This window comes from Vombatus ursinus, unplaced genomic scaffold, assembly GCF_900497805.2.
Source record: "Vombatus ursinus unplaced genomic scaffold, bare-nosed wombat genome assembly UNPS02008996.1, whole genome shotgun sequence".
Classification (NCBI taxonomy): domain Eukaryota; kingdom Metazoa; phylum Chordata; class Mammalia; order Diprotodontia; family Vombatidae; genus Vombatus; species Vombatus ursinus.
Genome location: NW_020948774.1, coordinates 772,600 through 789,928, shown reverse-complemented (window position 1 = coordinate 789,928; position 17,329 = coordinate 772,600). Strand labels below are relative to the sequence as shown.

General features: G+C 43.6%; 1 protein-coding gene across 5 annotated transcripts in view; it reads left to right on the top strand.

The window, feature by feature from the left end:
- The window catches only part of HGS (hepatocyte growth factor-regulated tyrosine kinase substrate), a 60,043-nt gene extending 42,714 nt beyond the window's left edge, over positions 1–17,329 (top strand). For 2 of the 5 annotated variants that reach the window (XM_027850088.1, XM_027850086.1), the window contains exons 5-22: positions 1,280–1,403; positions 2,412–2,464; positions 4,351–4,419; positions 4,526–4,650; positions 9,323–9,401; positions 9,549–9,647; positions 9,883–9,978; positions 11,045–11,083; positions 11,172–11,315; positions 11,423–11,482; positions 12,198–12,411; positions 13,469–13,641; positions 14,422–14,562; positions 14,653–14,830; positions 14,922–15,055; positions 15,330–15,449; positions 16,005–16,091; positions 16,433–17,329. In XM_027850088.1, coding sequence (XP_027705889.1) covers positions 1,280–1,403; positions 2,412–2,464; positions 4,351–4,419; positions 4,526–4,650; positions 9,323–9,401; positions 9,549–9,647; positions 9,883–9,978; positions 11,045–11,083; positions 11,172–11,315; positions 11,423–11,482; positions 12,198–12,411; positions 13,469–13,641; positions 14,422–14,562; positions 14,653–14,830; positions 14,922–15,055; positions 15,330–15,449; positions 16,005–16,091; positions 16,433–16,549 — 2,052 coding nt within the window. In that variant the 3' untranslated portion in view covers positions 16,550–17,329. The remainder of the gene's footprint in view (positions 1–1,279; positions 1,404–2,411; positions 2,465–4,350; positions 4,420–4,525; positions 4,651–9,322; positions 9,402–9,548; positions 9,648–9,882; positions 9,979–11,044; positions 11,084–11,171; positions 11,316–11,422; positions 11,483–12,197; positions 12,412–13,468; positions 13,642–14,421; positions 14,563–14,652; positions 14,831–14,921; positions 15,056–15,329; positions 15,450–16,004; positions 16,092–16,432) is intronic. The other 3 variants (XM_027850090.1, XM_027850087.1, XM_027850091.1) reach the window with 3 other exon arrangements.

The window sequence follows — 17,329 nt, the reverse complement described above, 5'->3', positions numbered from 1 at the left end:
ATCCTATGTATTTTATGCATTTAAGAACATTCTGGTAAGACACAAAAATGGTTAAAAGTCCCTGTCCTAGAGGCAATGAAAAGACACTGAAGACTTTTTCATTAGAATTACATTCATATATGTGTTTTAGGACTATCAGTTTAGTAGCTGTGTAGAGGATGGATAGGAGAGGGGAGATACCAGCAGGGAGACCAGTTAGGCGCCCACTGCCCAGACCTGAGCCTTTGCTACCCACCTTTATGATTACAGACTTAGAGTGATAATGCTTTGGGCATTTTTGCTGTTTGCAGGTTCTGATTTGGCTTAAGGAACTGAAGGAATTATTTACTTGACTCTTCCAGCTAATTGTCTCCATTTGCATCATTATTTGTCACTAAGCTGGTATGTTACTTAGTAAGTTGTGTATGGAGGGTATTCTTACTGAAATAAGAGTCTGAGAGACTGAAGCCCAGGTTGAGGTTTCTTGTGGTCCCTCCCTGAAGCCATTCCCCTCGGCTTTTTCACTGCTTCAGAATTTACTGTTAGAGGCAGCTCCTTGATAGATACATAGACTGAAGATTTGGCAGTGCTGTGACCTGGTTGAAATTGGAGCTCTCAGCACTTGGCACTTGCTCTGTTTCCTGGGAGAGTTTCCAGAACAGCTGGTCATGTGGTATGCAGTGATGATGCCAGGATCAGCTGATGATGGCAAAACCTCTAAGACTGGCTGGGACTAGAGGGGAGTAGAAGAAGCACTGCTAAGCTAAGTTGCCTGCAGCTTCCTAAGCACCCAGGCTCTGGAAAGCTGTTGATCCTCTCCTGGTAGCGGGCAGCTCGACCTTGGAGGTTCAGAGTTTCACTGATGCAAAACTTGGTTGGGTTGGAGAACTGTGTGTTAGAAATCTGAAGTGGTGAAAGACTGTGGTGATGCTGATGAATTGAGGGAAAGCTTAGTGACTGGGAAGGGTCCCATAGGAAGTTTCGTGATTGACTTTAATGACTATGAGTGCTAAGATCTGAAGAATTGAAGCAATTTGGGAATTATCCTACTGTTTGAGTAGGATTTGGTTACTTGCTTCCTTTTTATATATTCATAAGACAAGCCCTCAGGGAAGTGCTTAAAACAGCTGGACATTTCTTAGCCATGTAGGAAATCTCCCTTCCCCTTTCCTCATTTGTAAAGTCCTGTTCCTTTGGAATATTGGATTTCTCATCTGTTCCTCTATCCTGAAGCTCCTTTCCCTGGCATGCTTCATCTCCATTTGGTTTTACTGATCTCTGCCTCCTCTTTTCTCTGCAGAGGCAAGTGGAAGTAAATGTCCGTAACAAAATCCTCTACCTGATCCAGGCTTGGGCTCATGCATTCCGAAATGAGCCCAAGTATAAGGTAGTGCAGGACACCTACCAGATCATGAAGGTGGAAGGTAAATTATGGCAGGAGATGTGTGAAGAGATTAGAGGTTTTAAATTTGGGAGAATTCAGAGAGGTGGGAGTACATTCTAGGTTAAGGCCACTAGGAGGAGGAGGAAGTTTGGGAATTAACATGATATGTTTGTGGGGAGGGGTACACAGCGAAAGCAAAGGAAGATCTGTGTTAGAGAGTAGTGGGAAATCAGGTAGGGAGGACCAGTTTATGAAAGGTCTTGAATTTAGGTAGAGTTCAAATGTGATATGGTAATTGAGGCTCTGTTATAAGTCTGAGTCACTGTCAGTTTCGATATGACAGTTGTGATAGGAAAAATAGTCTGGTAGTGATTTGTGGGATGAATTGGAGGAGTGAGACCCTGGAAGATTGAAGAACAGTTTATTATAAGGAGAAGGAAGGGAATAAGCATCTTATAAAGTGCCTGCTATGTGCCAAGCACTGAGCTTAGCACCTTTACAAATATTCTCTCATTTAAATCTCACATCAACCTTTTGAGGTGGGTACTATTATTCCCCCAATTTACAGTTGAGGAAACTGAGGCAAACAGAGGTTAAGTGACTTGCTCTGGGTTATATATGTATATGAGTATATAAAGCTGAATTTGAACTCAAGTCTTCCTGACCCCAGGCCCAGTGCTGTACTTACCGCACCACTTATTATAAAATAGGTAACTTCAGAAACCTAATTAATGCCTATAGAAAACTCTTTGGGTATCTATGTCATACATACCTTCTGTAATGTAAGATAGTAGGTGAACTAATTAGGAAAAGCTCATCCTTTGTATGCTAAAGAGCATGGGAAGAGCAGAGAAAGAAGAAGGGACCCTTGGCACCTTCTCAGTATGATCATGCCAGACGTCAAGATTGGGCAATGACTTGCTATAGGTCACATATAATATAGTAGGTCAGATAGCAAACCTAGGATTTCTAATTCTAGCCTTTGCTTTATAAAACTACTGTTGGGGTATTTTTTTGGTGTGTGCAATGTATATTCTCATTTCTACAGGTCATGTTTTCCCAGAATTCAAGGAGAGTGATGCTATGTTTGCTGCAGAAAGGGTGAGTTCTCAGATCTAGGACTTAGGCTGAATTGAGGAGAGAAGTGTTGACTCTTAAAACTGGGTTGTGGGATGGGGAGGTGGGGTGCTGTGTGTTTCTTTCTTAACAGTATTATGTGTGTGGTATTTCCTTCAAAGATTTAAATTTCTAGTCATGCAGAAGTTGTTGTGGCCAATTCATAGATAGAACATGCAGCTGTTTTAATCTCTTTACAGGAATATAGTAAAGAGTTATGATTGGATACCATACAAAATCTATGGCACTTATGAAATTGCGGCTAGTGGTAGTGTGGTTTAGACCCTAAATTAAAATTTATTCAGAGCCTTAAAATGTCTTGAATTCCCAATCCTTGCAAAAAGAAGGGATCTCTTGGATTTGGGGCCCTTTTTTTTTTCCCCTCTGAAACATAATCCTTTAGGCCTCAGTGACTCTGCCTTTCTCCTAGGCTGCTGGTTTTAGTTGACAGGAGTAAACAGTCCCTTTGCTCATTTGAACTACACTTCTTCCTACACTCTGAATTTTCCATGCATTCTTTCCTAGCTTTATTGGTTCTCTTTTTTTGTTTTGTTTTGTTTTTAAGTGAGGCAATTGGGGTTAAGTGACTTGCCCAAGGTCACACAGCTAGGACGTGTCAAGTGTTTGGTCTGAGGCGGGATTTGAACTCAGGTCCTCCTGACTTCAGAGCCGGTGCTGTATCTACTGCGCCACCTAGCTGCCCCAGCTTTATTGGTTCTCAAAATCCTTTTTGAGGTCTTCCATGGCCTGGGACCAATTCATATTTTTCTTGGAGGCTTTGAATGTAGGAGCTTTGACTTTGTTGTCTTCTTCTGGTTGTATGTTTTGATCTTCTTTGTCACCAAAGTAAGATTCTATGATCTCTCTCTTTATGTGCTGCTTGCTCATGATCCCAGCCAATTACTTGAGTTATTAACTCTTTGTTAAGGTAGGGGTCTGCTTCCAGTGTGGAGAATGTACTATCCCAAGCTTCAGGGATTTTGTGCAGCTGTTTTCAGATATACTTCTAGGGACCTGTAAATTTTCAGTTCTTCCAAGGTGCTATGATCAAGGGCGAGGTGTTTACTCTTTCCTGGCCTGTGCTCTGGTCTGTGAGTGACCACAAGCACTCTTTTCTGCCTTGGAACTGTGAGGAGGATTCCCTCTCCACCGCCACTATAAGCTCCACCACGCCAGCTCCTCCTAGCCCCAGGACTGCCACCCAGAACTGTGACCCAGATCTAAGCAGGGGCAAAGCAAGAGAATCCCGCACCAGCAGAGAGATCTCTATAATCCCCCTCTGATCAGCCACTGGATTCCCCTTCAGTCTGTGGGCAGGAAGTTCTGGAAGCAGCTGCCACCCTGGAGCCGAGCTCAGGGACTGGGGCTTGGACTGAGCTTCTCTCTCACCGTGGTCACAGACTTTTCCTACTGACCTTCTAAGTTGTCTTTGGCTGTTTATGGGTAGAGAAGTCTGGAAACTGCCACAGCTGTCTACGATTCAGTCCTATGAGGCCTGCCTTGCCTGAGCACCCATGCCAAACTGTGCTACTCTCCCCGCCCGGCACGATATACGTTTCCGATCAACCATCCAAGCTGTCTTGGACTGTAAATTTGTTTTACTCTGTCTTTTTGTGGGTTCTACTGCTTTAGAATTTGTTTAGAGCCATTTTTTATAGGTATTTGGAGGGGTTTGGGGGAGAGCTCAAGCAAGTCACTGCTTTTACTCTGCCATCTTGGCTCTGCCCCCACTCCTGGCTTAATTGGGAGTTGAGAGTTTTCACCCAGTGCTGTTGTTTCAGCACTAGATGCTGAATTTAGCAGAGCAGGAAGAGGGATGGGGCTGTCTAGCTTTGTCACTCATGGAATATCTGATTCTGTCTCTTTCCCAGGCTCCTGATTGGGTTGATGCTGAAGAATGTCACAGATGCAGAGTGCAATTTGGGGTGATGACACGGAAAGTAAGTATGTTCTTAGCTGAGGGAGATGGCCAATTTGTGCTTTTGTGTTGGGTAAGATGGGGAGTAAAACACATTTCTGATTGTCCCCCTCACCTCTTATTTGCAGCATCACTGCCGGGCATGTGGACAAATCTTTTGTGGGAAATGTTCCTCTAAGTGCTCCACCATTCCCAAGTTTGGCATTGAAAAGGAAGTACGAGTGTGTGAGCCTTGCTATGAACTGCTGAACAAGTGAGTTTCCTTTGTTCCCATGTGTCATCTTTTCATGGATTCCTTCCTTCATTAAGCTGTAATGGCTCTGTCTTGGAGAGCCAGTGTTTGCCTAGAACTTGGTTTTCCTGCACGACAAAATTATAGAATATTAGCATTGGAAGATACCTTAGACGTTACCTAGTTTTAATCCAACCTCATTTTATAGGTGAGGAAACTGAGAACAGAGAGATTGTCACTTGCCTGAGAAAGGTGTTTTCATTTTGACTCTTATGAACTCCCTATAACTCAGGAAGGGATTGGCTGTATTCACTGTAGTTGAGCAACATGAGGCAAGACTTAGATCAAGGTAGTGGGGTATAGTAGAAAAAGCCCTAGCCTGGAAGTTAGGAGACTTGGATTTTTGTTCCAATTCTATCACTAACTGTGGTGATGCTGATGAATTGCAGGAAATCTTAATGGCTGGCAGGGTGCCATAGAGAGTTTAATGATCTACTCTAATGACTGTGAGTGCTATTATATGACCTGGAACACATTACCCTTTCTCTTCCTGTTTCCTCATCAACAATCCCTGTACCAACTACCCAAGTGCAGAATGAGAGGGTTAGACTTGATCTCTAAGGTCTAGATCTTATGATCCTTTACCCCAAATTGTTTTTTAATTCTCTAGGTAACAGGTATTTTTAAAAATTATTAATCCGTCCCTCCCAATGCCAAGAACACCCACCTACCTTCAACTGAACAAATTTTTTAAATAGAAAAGAAAAAGAAATCCCCCCAATACACATCTGTCTAGTCTGGCAAAACAAATTCCTTCATTGGTCACATCCAAAAATGCATTTCTTATTCTGTATATTAGTCCATCATTTCTGACATGAGGTGAGAAGCGTTCTTTATTAGTTGACTGGAAGCATGATTGGTTATTTAGGTGATAAGCATTCTTAAGTCTGAAAATTGTTTTATTCTTATTTTGCTCACTTAATTCTGTATTACTTCACACAAGTCTTTGATACCACTTTTTCCCTAATTTTTTACAGCACAATAATATTCCATTACATTCATATAACACAGTTTGTTCAACTATTCCCTAATTGAGCACACTGATCAAGTTTACAACTTTTTGCCACCACAAAAAGAGCTACCATGAATATTTTTATACATATAGGACCTTTTCATCTTTCTTTGATCTCTTTGTTGTATTTGCCTAGCAGTAGTATAGCTGGGTCAAAGCTCATGCACTCTTTGGTAATTTTTGTGCACAGTTCCAAATTGCTTTCCAGAAGACTGGACCAATTTATAGCTCCACCAACTGTGCATCAGTGTACCTGTTTTCCTGTAGCTCTTCCTATCTTTTTTTTTTCCTCACCTTTGTTAATCTGATGGGTTATGGTCCAGTACTTAGCACCACTGCCTGCCACATTAGGTGCTTAACAAATGATTATGGATTGACTGATTATGAAGTGGAACCTCAATTGCTTAATTCTCTGTTCTCTAATTATTAGTATTTTGAAGCATTTTTTCATATGGTTGGAGATAGCCTTGCTCTCTTACCTTTAAAACTGCTTATCTGTATCATTAGACCATTTATGGCTTAGTCTTTTTTTAAAATATATTTTATTTGTTTTGTTAAATATTTCCCAATTACAGGTATGTTTTAATCTGCACTCAGAATTCATCAGTTCTCTTTCTGGAAGTGGATAGCATTTTTTCATCATGGGTCCTTCAGAATCATCTTGGATCATTGGCGTGATCAGAGTAGCCAAGTCTTTCAGTTGTTCATTCTTATAATATTTCTGTCACTTTATACAATGTTCTCCTGGTTCTGCTCACTTCACTTTGCATCAGTTGATATAAGTCTTTACAAGTTTTTCTGAAACCACCCCTCTCATCATTTCTTATAGCACAATCATATTCTACAACTTGTTCAGTCATTCCCCCAGTTGATGGGCATCTCCTCAATTTACAAGTCTTTGAATGGCTCTTATTCTTTTACATTTAATTAATTTATTTGCTGCAGAGATTTTTCTTCAGTTAACTATTTCCCTTCTAATCTTAGCTTTGTTGTAGTTGTTCTAATTGTATAAATTATTCTTCTAATAAAGTTCACTCTGTATCAGTTTATAAAAACCTTCCCATTTCCTTCTGAGATTGAATTTCATTATTTCTTATGGCACAATAATAATCCATTCCTTTCATATTACACAATTTAGGAACAGGGGTAAGATGCCAATACAAGTGTAAGGTATATAATACAAGATTGTGGTATTATTCTAGCTAATCCTTCATATACAACTCATTCCTCCCCATAGGACAGCCCTATAGTTTCCAAATTTTGGTGACCACAAGAAGAGCTATTGTAGATACTTTTCTACATTAAAATCCTTTCCTTCCTTCTTTGATTTCTTTGAGGATATAGGCCTAGTGGTATAGCTGGGTCAAAAAGTAGGTCTGTACGTTGTGGTAACTTTGTGGGCTTAGTTTAGAATGGCTTTCCAGAATGACTGGATCATTTAATTCACACTCCATGTAGGGCTTTTTAAACTTTTTCCACTCACAACTCCTTTAGTGATTCTTCATGACCCCAGCCCATAGTTTAAGAAGCACTACACTAGAGCATTGTCATACCTGTGTTCTTACAGCTCCTCCAACATTTATCCTTGGAAACTCAAAGTTGCTTAAATTTTCATTTCACTGATTTTTAGTGAGTTAGATGAATTTTTCACATGATTGTTGATAGCCTTGATTTCTTCCTTAGCAAAACTGCTTATTCATATCCATTGACCAGTTTTCTTTTGGGGAATGGTTCTTAATCTGCTACAGTTGAATCAGGTCCTTATCTCGGAAATGAGATCTTTATCAAAGAATTTTTTAAAAGGATTTTTTCCCGTTTAATTCTTTAGCTTCTAATTTTTACTACATTAGATGTTTGTGTGTGTGCAAAAACTTTTTAATTTTATATAATCAACATTGTCCATTTAACTTGAATAATACTCTTTATTACTTGTTTAGTCATGAACTTTTCCCCTCCCATTGGATCTGAAAGGTCATTTCCTCCTTCCTCCTCTAATATATGATGGCTTAATATTTTAGTCATATATCCATTTGGAGCTTATATTTATTTCTGCCACGCTGTCATCCAGTTTTTCTTTAAATATTTTTATAAATTAATTTATTTTGAATTATCAGCAATCACTTTCATAAACTTTCGAGTTTTAAATTTTTCTCCCCCTCCCTCCCCAGCTCCCTTCCCAAGATGGCATGCAATCTGAGATAGGCTATACATATACATTCTTATTAAACATATTTTCATATTAGTGATGTTGTTAGTAAGAATTAGAACCAATAGGAGGAACCACCAGAAAGAGGAAACAAAACACAACAGAAGAAAAAAAATAGCAAATAGTATGCTTCAATCTGCATTCAAACTCCATAGTTCTTTCTTTGGATGTGGATAGCATTTTCCATCATGAGGCCTTTGGAGATGTGTTAGATCCTTGCATTGCTGAGGAGGGCTAAGTCTATCAGTGTTAGTCATCACACAAAGTAACTGTTACTGTGTACAACGTTCTCCTGGTTCTGCTCACTTCACTGAGCATCAGACCATACAGGTCTTTCTAGGTTTTTCTGAAGTCTGCCTGCTCATCATTTCTTATAGCACAATAGTGCTTCATTACATTCATATACTACAACTTGTTCGGCCATTCTCCAGTTTACGAGCATCCCGTCAATTTCCAATTCTTTGCCACCACAAAAAGAGCTGCTATAAATATTACCTGTGGGTCCTTTTCCCATTTTTTATGATCTCTTTGGGATACAGACCTAGAAGTGCTATTGCTGGGTCAAACAGTATGCACATTTTTATAGCCCTTTGGACATAGTTCCAAATAGCCCTCCAAAATGGTTGGATCAGTTCACAACTCCACCAACAAGGCATTAGTGTTCCAGTGTCCCCACATCTTCTCCAACATTTATCATTTTCCTGTTTTGTCATATTGGCCAATCTGATAGGTGTGATGTGGTACCTCAGAGTTGTTTTGATTTGCATTTCTCTAATCAATAGTGATTTAGAACATTTTTTCACATGACTATAGATTGCTTTAATTTCTTCATCTCAACTGCCTGCTGAACCAAATTGTTTTAATGATTACTGCTTCATAGTTTGAAATCTGGTACTGATACCCCAAATTGTTAAAATAATTGAAATAAAAATAGTTTGAAAAGTTGTCACATAGTGACAACAAATCCCCTATCCTTTTTGAGTTTTAGACTTCTTTATACTTGTACTCTGTTCCTTCAGGGTTGTTGTAACAAATAAAGATAATGCATATAGAATCATGTGAACAGAGGTAAAATGCTATATATAAAATGCTCCAAAACACTAATAATTGGAGAACAGAGAATTAAGCAATTGAGGTTCCACTTCAGAATATGTAAGGTATGCAGTACAAAGAAGTGCTCTTGTTCTAGTTATTCCTCTATGACGATAAAAAGTAATGAGACCAATTGTGTCTTGTGGAGTCTGTTTCATACCTTTCTAATCTTATCTAATATAACTGGAAAACACCTAGGAAATACATTGTTGGGGATTGGTTTTACGGGTAATCCCATCTTAGGAGGTAGGGAATTGCTACTGTGAAGAGTGTCATATGTGGCTTTTATCACTCAGTAATCTTTTATGCTATTTTCCACGTAGGAAGGCAGAAGGTAAAGCTAGCTCCACAACAGAGCTGCCTCCAGAGTACCTGACCAGCCCCCTGTCCCAGCAGTCTCAGGTACGAGGGTTCCCCAGTGGTAGCTTCTCCCCACAACCTGGCCTTGGGAAGCAACAGTTCCCTCCTGCCTTCTCCCCGTTGCTCCCCCCACTTTCCCAAGGGTCTTCTCTGGACATCAGCCTCTTACCCAGCTCTCCCTGTGCCCAGTTGCCTCCCAAGAGGGACGAGACAGCTCTGCAAGAGGAAGAAGAGCTGCAGCTAGCTATTGCTCTGTCACAGTCGGAGGCCGAGGAAAAGGAGAGGATGGTGAGTAGGCTGGCAGGGGCCCCTAGCGGCGGGACCCTGCTCTAACACCGAAAAGAGGAGGCATTGTTGATCCAGCCCCTGCCAACAGAGTCCTCAGGTTTTCACTTGATATGTTAGCTTGGGGTGAAGGGCATTCACTTGATCAGAGGGGTAGGCTGAAAGAAGGAATTGTCCACTTGCACTGTATTTCCTAATTACTCTTTCCCGAAAAACCATGCTTTCCTCTCTATTTCAGAGGCAAAAGACAACATACACCATGTATCCAAAGACAGAGCCCACACCTGTGACCTCATCTGCCCCCCCTGCTAGCACCTTGTATTCTTCTCCTGTGGTAAGGTCCCCTTTGTATAACCAGACTCACTTGAAACCTTTGCTTTAGAGTCAGGAGGGTGGTATGTCTTATTTTGTTTACATTTTCGAGGTGAAGTTGCCTTCTTCCTCAAAGAACTATCTCCAAAAGGACAGACATTGAGTACAAGTCATTTCAGAGCCACCAAGTGTGCCCAGGCTCTCATCCTTACTGAACCTGATTGCTCTTTTTTGTCATTCATAGGAATCAGATTTGGATCAGGATTTAGATTTGGAAGGCACCTTAGAGATTTAGTCTACTACCACATGAAGGATATTATATTAGGATCCATAGGTAGATGCAAAGAAGAAGAAACCATGGTTCCTACCCTTAAGTTTTCCACAGTTTAGTAGAAGACATAAGAAATGCACACAAATATTACAAGTCAGATAAGTACCATAAGAAGGGGTATGAATGAAAAGGAAGAGAACATTGCTTCTAGCTGGGATAAGTGAGGAAGGGAGGCCAAGAAGGTTTCATGAAGATGATGTTTTATCTGGATCTCAAAGGATATATAGGATTCCAGCAAGCAGAGATGGTCAAGAGGGTGTTCTCGGCAGAGGAATGTCATGAACATATGCAAGGCCAGGATGGGAAAGTGTAGTGTCTGTTCAGGGGATGAAAAGTCGTTCCATTTGACTATAATGTGGAGTGCTTGAAGGAACCTAGTTGGGGAAAAGACTGTGATGGAGAAAAGTTGGGAGCTGTGAGCTTTGAATGCTGGATACTGGAACTTTGGGCTTTATTCAGTGTCAGCCCTTGGAGATTTTTCAGCAAAGGAGTGAGGTCACAGCTGTGAGTTAGCTAAATAATCTGTAGTTGACTGTTTGAATCTGTCACCTTGTTAAGAAGGCTCCCCAGGGATCTGTGGGTGTGAATGAGGGAGCAGGAGGAGTGATGTATGCTAAGCCCTGGGCTTGCCCTCTGCCACCCATGGAATGGGCTTCCATCTGTTCTCAGTCTCCTTCCACTGTGGATGTTTAATTATGGTGTGCCTGTTGTCTTTGTAGGGAGTGACTGTCTCAGAATATCCTCTTTTTATCCCCAGAACTCATCTGCCCCCTTGGCTGAGGATATTGACCCTGAGGTAGGGGCTTGACTACTTGTTCTGTACTGTCTCTCCTCCTTTTTCCTGGCCCAGAGAAGTAACTTTCTCCTTTCGTTCCTTCTTGCAGCTTGCTCGGTACCTCAACCGGAACTACTGGGAGAAGAAGCAGGAAGAAGTTCAGAAGAGCCCAACACCGTCAGCCCCTGCTCCTCTGGCCGACTCTGCTCCCCAGCCTACAGAAGGACATGCCACCGCAGTAAACATGCTAGAGGTAGCAGGGTGGCCCCGGCAGCTTGTCCACGTGTCCTGTCCTTGGGGGAGGGTTTGAGGGAAAGATTGAAGGTGATAGGCCCCCACTGAACCTCTGGTCTCTTCCAGACTCCCCTCCCGGAAACAGACTCTCAGCCCATAACTCCCTCCGGTGGCCCCTTTAGTGAGGTAAGCTGTTGCTTGGCCCAGCCCATAGGCTTCCAAATGTTGTCCATCTCAGCAAGCAGTCCTCAAGGGGCCCGCCGGCCCGGTCTGGGCACCCTGAAAAATGGCCCCTGAGGCTAACAAGCAGAAGGGAAGTGCTCTGTGAGGGGAATGGCCTGACCAATCCACTGGGGCCTCCCTCTTATCAGGACTGAGCTGATTCCAGTCCTAGGAGTGTGATCTAGGTCACTTAGTGACCCTGCATTTCTGACTGGGTGCTAGAAATATTGACCCCAAGAAACTGAGGGAGGTGGGTCTGGTGTGAAAGGTGAGAGCTAGTGGTTAGAGTGGATCTGAAAGGTCACTTATGGACTGGAGGCTCAAGAGTTAGTTTGAGTCTGCTGTGGACACTGGGACGAGCCCCAGTGTCCAGATTGTATCTAGAGCCACCCCAAGGGAAGTGGAATGTTAGTTCCTGGGCATTTGTCCCATGACAGTCTCCCCCTGGCATCCTGGGTTTGTTAGATATCAGAGCAAGAACTGGGGCCTTGTAGAGATAAAAGGAGAAAAAAGGATTTATCACAAAGCCTTAAGAGGAATTAGCTTCCCTCTAGTGTTAACAGTGCTCTGAAGGCCTATTAGATAGAATGGTCCCTTGCCCTGGGAAGTCTGAGACTGATAAGTCTTAGCTTAGGTGGCTATAAGTGGTACTTGGCAATCTCCTACACCTTGTCTGCAGCAGCAGTACCAGAATGGGGAGTCCGAGGAGAACCATGAGCAGTTCCTGAAGGCTCTACAAAATGCTGTCACCACCTTTGTCAACCGCATGAAGAGCAACCATATGAGGGGACGGAGCATCACCAATGACTCAGCTGTGCTCTCCCTCTTCCAGTCTATTAATAACATGCATCCTCAGCTGCTGGAGCTGCTCAACCAGCTGGATGAGCGAAGGTGTACGTGATTTCTGGTCTCTCTTGAGCTCCACTCCAACCATACGCTACTACCCACTATAACCTAACACCCCAGTATCCATATTATCTGACATTGTGGAATTCCTTTTTGTTGGAAGTCATATCCAGTGGTCTTTTCCATTTTACTTGTTCAGTCTCATAGAGATTGATAAGTTTGTTTCCTAATGCCACGTCAGCTTTAACTAACGCAGGTCAAATGGGGTTTTGTTTCAGGGATAGTAACATAGGACAGCTCAGCCTCCACCACCCCTAGGGTCATGTCTCTGGTATACCTCTCTAGTTTCCCTTCCCAGCCTCCCTGGGAGCAAGGGCTGGGAGACTGGGTTAGAGTGTCACCGTTCCTTTTCTTCCTCAAGACAACAACCAGTTTTGCCATAGATGAAAGAATGTCCAGTTACATCACATGTAAGTTAAGAAATTAGTTATTCTTCAGGCCCAGTGCTCAATTAATCCACAAGTATTTATTACATGCACTCTCTAGGGTAGTATATTCTACTAGGAACCATGGTGCATACAAAGTGGGCAAAGATACAGTCCTTGTGACCAGAAGCTTATCGCCTCTTGGGAGTCCTCTCTCTGTGTCTGTCTCTGTCTCTGTCGCCATCGCCCTCCCCCTCCCCCTTCCTCCACCACGGGGGTCATTAGAGCCTGTTGGAGAGATGCAACTCCAATAGCTTAAAACCACACTGGGACTTTGGGAACACCCTGTGTTGAATGCTGCCTCTTCAGCAGAGGCCTCACACGAAGGCTTAGCACCACAGAGCCTGTTGGCCAACGACTTGCAAGGTCAGCCTGTACTTTATGGAAAGGGTGGAGAGGAGCAGTGCCTGCCAGGTGTTGCCTGTGCCTGCCTTCTCCTAATCGTGACCTTAGTGACAGCATAGAGGAAGGCATTCCAGACCCATGCCTATACTGGGAAGGTTCTGCTCAGCATCACTCAAGATGAGAATTGTTCCATCACCTTGAAGGATAGAGCCACATTTGTGTGGGGGGCATGCACCTAGAGGGGAGTTCATACTTTCTGCCCCTCCCCCCACAGTGTATTATGAAGGACTCCAAGATAAGCTGGCCCAGATCCGAGATGCCCGGGGAGCACTCAATGCCCTCCGAGAGGAGCACAGGGAGAAACTGCGCCGGGCAGCTGAGGAGGCAGAGCGTCAGCGCCAGATCCAGCTGGCCCAGAAACTGGAAATCATGAGGCAGAAGAAGCAGGTGAGCAAGGCCTGAATATTTCCCTAATAAGAATGTTCAGATGGAGAGGGCCAGTCCTTTCTAAAACCTGGGTATGTTTAGCTTAAAGAAAAGACGGCTTGTTAGAGGCATGAGAGAGCTTCCCGTGGTTAGTTACTGGGTAGAAGAGGCAATAGCCATGTTCTGCTTTGACCTGAAGGCTCAGGACTGGGAGCAGGTAGGGCTCCCTGCAGAAGCAGGATGAGCTCCTTCAGGAGGGACAGCCCCGCAGGAATTGGAAAAACTCCCCCTCCCCCATAGCATTTCTGCTGTATGACCTGAATGTTGTAGAGGGGCATCTTCAGGGAGGCCCGAAGGTGTACTCAGGCTTTTGGTTGGAATCCTTGGGTCCCTTTCAACATCTGGATTCCATGATTTGGAAACTAGACATGCCCTCTTGTGTTGCTAAGGATGAGAACATTGGGATCTACTGTTCCTTGCTTCCTGAGCTATAAGAGTAGGAGTCACAGCTTGCATTCATATAGTGGGTTTACAAGGTACTTTCCTCAAAAAAAAAAAAAACCCTCTAAGGTAGATATTGTATTTTCCCCATTTCATTGATAAGGAAACTGAAGCTCAAAGATGTTAAATGATTTGTGTAAGGTTTCGCAGCCTGTAAGTGTCTTGAGTCAAAATTCAAACCTGGGTCTTCCGATACCACTAATAGTTCCCTGCAGGTCACCAGTGTTTGTGCTGTGACTCCTAGTTCCTAGGAAAGATCCTGGTATAGGGTGCCTTGTCAATCCTGCCCTTCCCCTCCAGGAATACCTAGAGATGCAAAGGCAGTTGGCCATTCAGCGTCTACAGGAGCAGGAAAAGGAGCGGCAGATGCGCCTGGAGCAGCAGAAACAGACAATTCAGATGCGAGCACAGATGCCAGCTTTCTCTTTGCCTTATGCCCAGGTATCGGTTTACCTGCTCATCCTGTCTCCAATCAAACATTTTCTGCTAAGCCTTCTATATCTAATAACCTCTTATTTTTCCCTTTACCAGCTACAGGCCATGCCCCCAGCAGGTGGGGTGATATACCAGCCTTCTGGCCCTACGAATTTCCCTGGTACCTTTAGCCCAGCAGGCTCAGTGGAGGGTTCCCCTATGCACACAGTATATATGAACCAGCCCACACAGGCAGGCAGTGGACCCTACCCTAGCATGCCAGTGGCTGGCACAGGTAATAGACTGGGCGTCACAGGGTGATTAGGCTGCTGATCCATAACCAGGAAAGCTAAACTTCGAAATCCTCCATTTTTTTCCTGCCACAGATCCTAATATGGTGAGCGCGTACATGTACCAGGCAGGGGCAGGTGGTGGACAGGCAACTCAGCAGGGGCAGCCTGTGCCCACAACAAATCCAGCCTATTCTTCCTACCAGCCAACCCCTACACAAGGCTATCAGGTAAGGAGGTAGAAGATGAGTATCAAACAAGCAAAAAGTTTAGCTCTTTTTTTATTGTTGGAAGAGTCAGGGTGGCCATCTCATTAGTCCTATGACTTTCCCGGGGGGGGAGAGGGAGAGAGAGAGAGAGAGAGAGAGAGAGAGAGAGAGAGAGAGAGAGAGAGAGAGAGTGTGTGTGTGTGTGTGTGTGTGTGTGTGTGTGTGTGTGTGTACATGTAGACACATACACAGTGATGACTGGGAAACTTGCTTCACTTTTATCTTCCCTTTGCAGAATGTTGCCTCTCAGGCCCCACAGAGCCTCCCTCCCATTTCTCAGCCTCCACAGTCCACTACAATGGGCTATATGGGGAACCAGTCCGTCTCCATGGGATATCAGCCATACAGCATGCAGGTGAGAAGAGGTTAACTGAGTATAGAGGTTGTGGTTTTTAGTTTAGGAAGAGCTACTTTACAGTATTCAGAGGAGAGCTGAGGACTGAAATAGGTAGAAACCTCTGAAGGGACTAGGAAGGGGGATAGCTTCAGTGACTGAGGGATGTTTGTGCCTGTCTGCTTCGTGGGCCATTAGTTTTTATAGAAACTGTGTTGAAGTGAGTTAAGCACAGGTGGAACATCTTTTTCCATCTGAACCCTTCTTTTCCTACCATCTAACATTTTTCCCTTCCTGTTTTTGATTCTGCCTGATCACATATTTCAAAACTTAAAAGGATCTTATTCATTAATGCAGCTACTCACCCTCCACTGAGATAGTTCAGTGCACTTTGTAGATGGTTTTTGAGCATTGTGGTGGTCAAAAAATTCATCTTAAAGAGCCTTTTCAAATTTTCCCTGGGCTCATACTTGAAGCCCTTCTAGTCCTCTAGGCCTTGGTAACGTATTGGGGTAAGATACTTCCACATCATTCAGCTAGTTTCTTAAGGTCAGTATTTCCTTTGCTCATCGCTAGAATCTTATGACTACCCTCCCCGGCCAGGATCCAGCAATGCCACCCCAGCAACCCTACCTCTCAGGACAGCAGCCTATGTACCAGCAGGTAAGTCTTTTCCACAGGTCTCCCCCATTGTTGGCTTCTTGACCTTGAAAAACACTATTCTAAAAATGACCTCAACACCTCATTGGATTTTTGGGTACAAACAAAGAAGAGTTTTTAGGCTACCAAGTGATAACAGAGCCATTCTGCTTTCAAATCTGTCAGCAGTGGGGTTTGGGCTGGGCACAGGTAAGAACTTAATAAAAGCTTTTCATCAGACAAGTAAATGCCCTGGACCCCCAAAGTTTTATGAAGTTATATTTTATTGGGCAAAAGAGGACTGACTAAATTGTACTTTGTCAGTAAGCAGTCTGGTAACAAACATCTGGTTTTCTTCCCTCCAGTTGGCACCTCCAGGAGGCCCGTTGCAGCAGCCACCACCACCGGTGCCTCAGCAGCCCCCATCACAGGGCCAGCCGGCCCCCGGAAGTGGAGAGGCACAGCTCATCTCCTTTGACTGATCTTTGGGGAGGGCAGTAGGGTTAGGGGATCACCATACCAGTATGACACTATGGTTCATCAGAAATTACTTCTGTACTTAACTAGCCATTATTCTGCCACCTCATTCTTTGCCTGTTGCTGTGTAGTCCTTTCTCTGTACAGGATGGGAGAGGGGAAATTTCAAGAATGAAGGTGGAATTGTCATGTTCAGTCGTGGTTTCAGCAACATGGTTTCTGAACATCTCCCTTTCACCATAGCCACCTCCCTTTCTGTCTTCCTGCAGTTTCTTAATTTCCTAGGCCCCCATCACCATCATTCATCTCATTGGTGCCATGTTTCCAGAAACTGACTCCTTTTCCCAGGCCTGGCCCCTGTGAAAGGAGAGGGGTTGGGGTTAGGAGCAGTAGAAGCATCTTCTAGGTGAATTCTGGCCCTGATAATCTCCCATGAGAGAAGAGAAGAGCTGTGTTTGAGCCCTTCAGGGGATTGAGTTGGAATGTGGTTTCTTCTCCACCTTCAAATGCAGCCTGAATTCTCTCTTACTTTGTCAGACTGTTGAGTGTATCCCCAGCTGCTGTGGAGACCATAAGGGAACATGTATGGAACTATATAGTGTAGACCAAAGCTGGCTCCCTTCTCAGAGAGGTTAGCTCCTAGGAGTCACAGACCCCTTTCCATAGGACCTGGGCAAAGATTAGGGGGGTCTGTACACCCCTGCTTCTAATCACTCATCTCTCATACTTAGTGTCTTTAGTAAACTGACTGGAAACAATAATAAAATGCATTTTAAAAGTGTGAA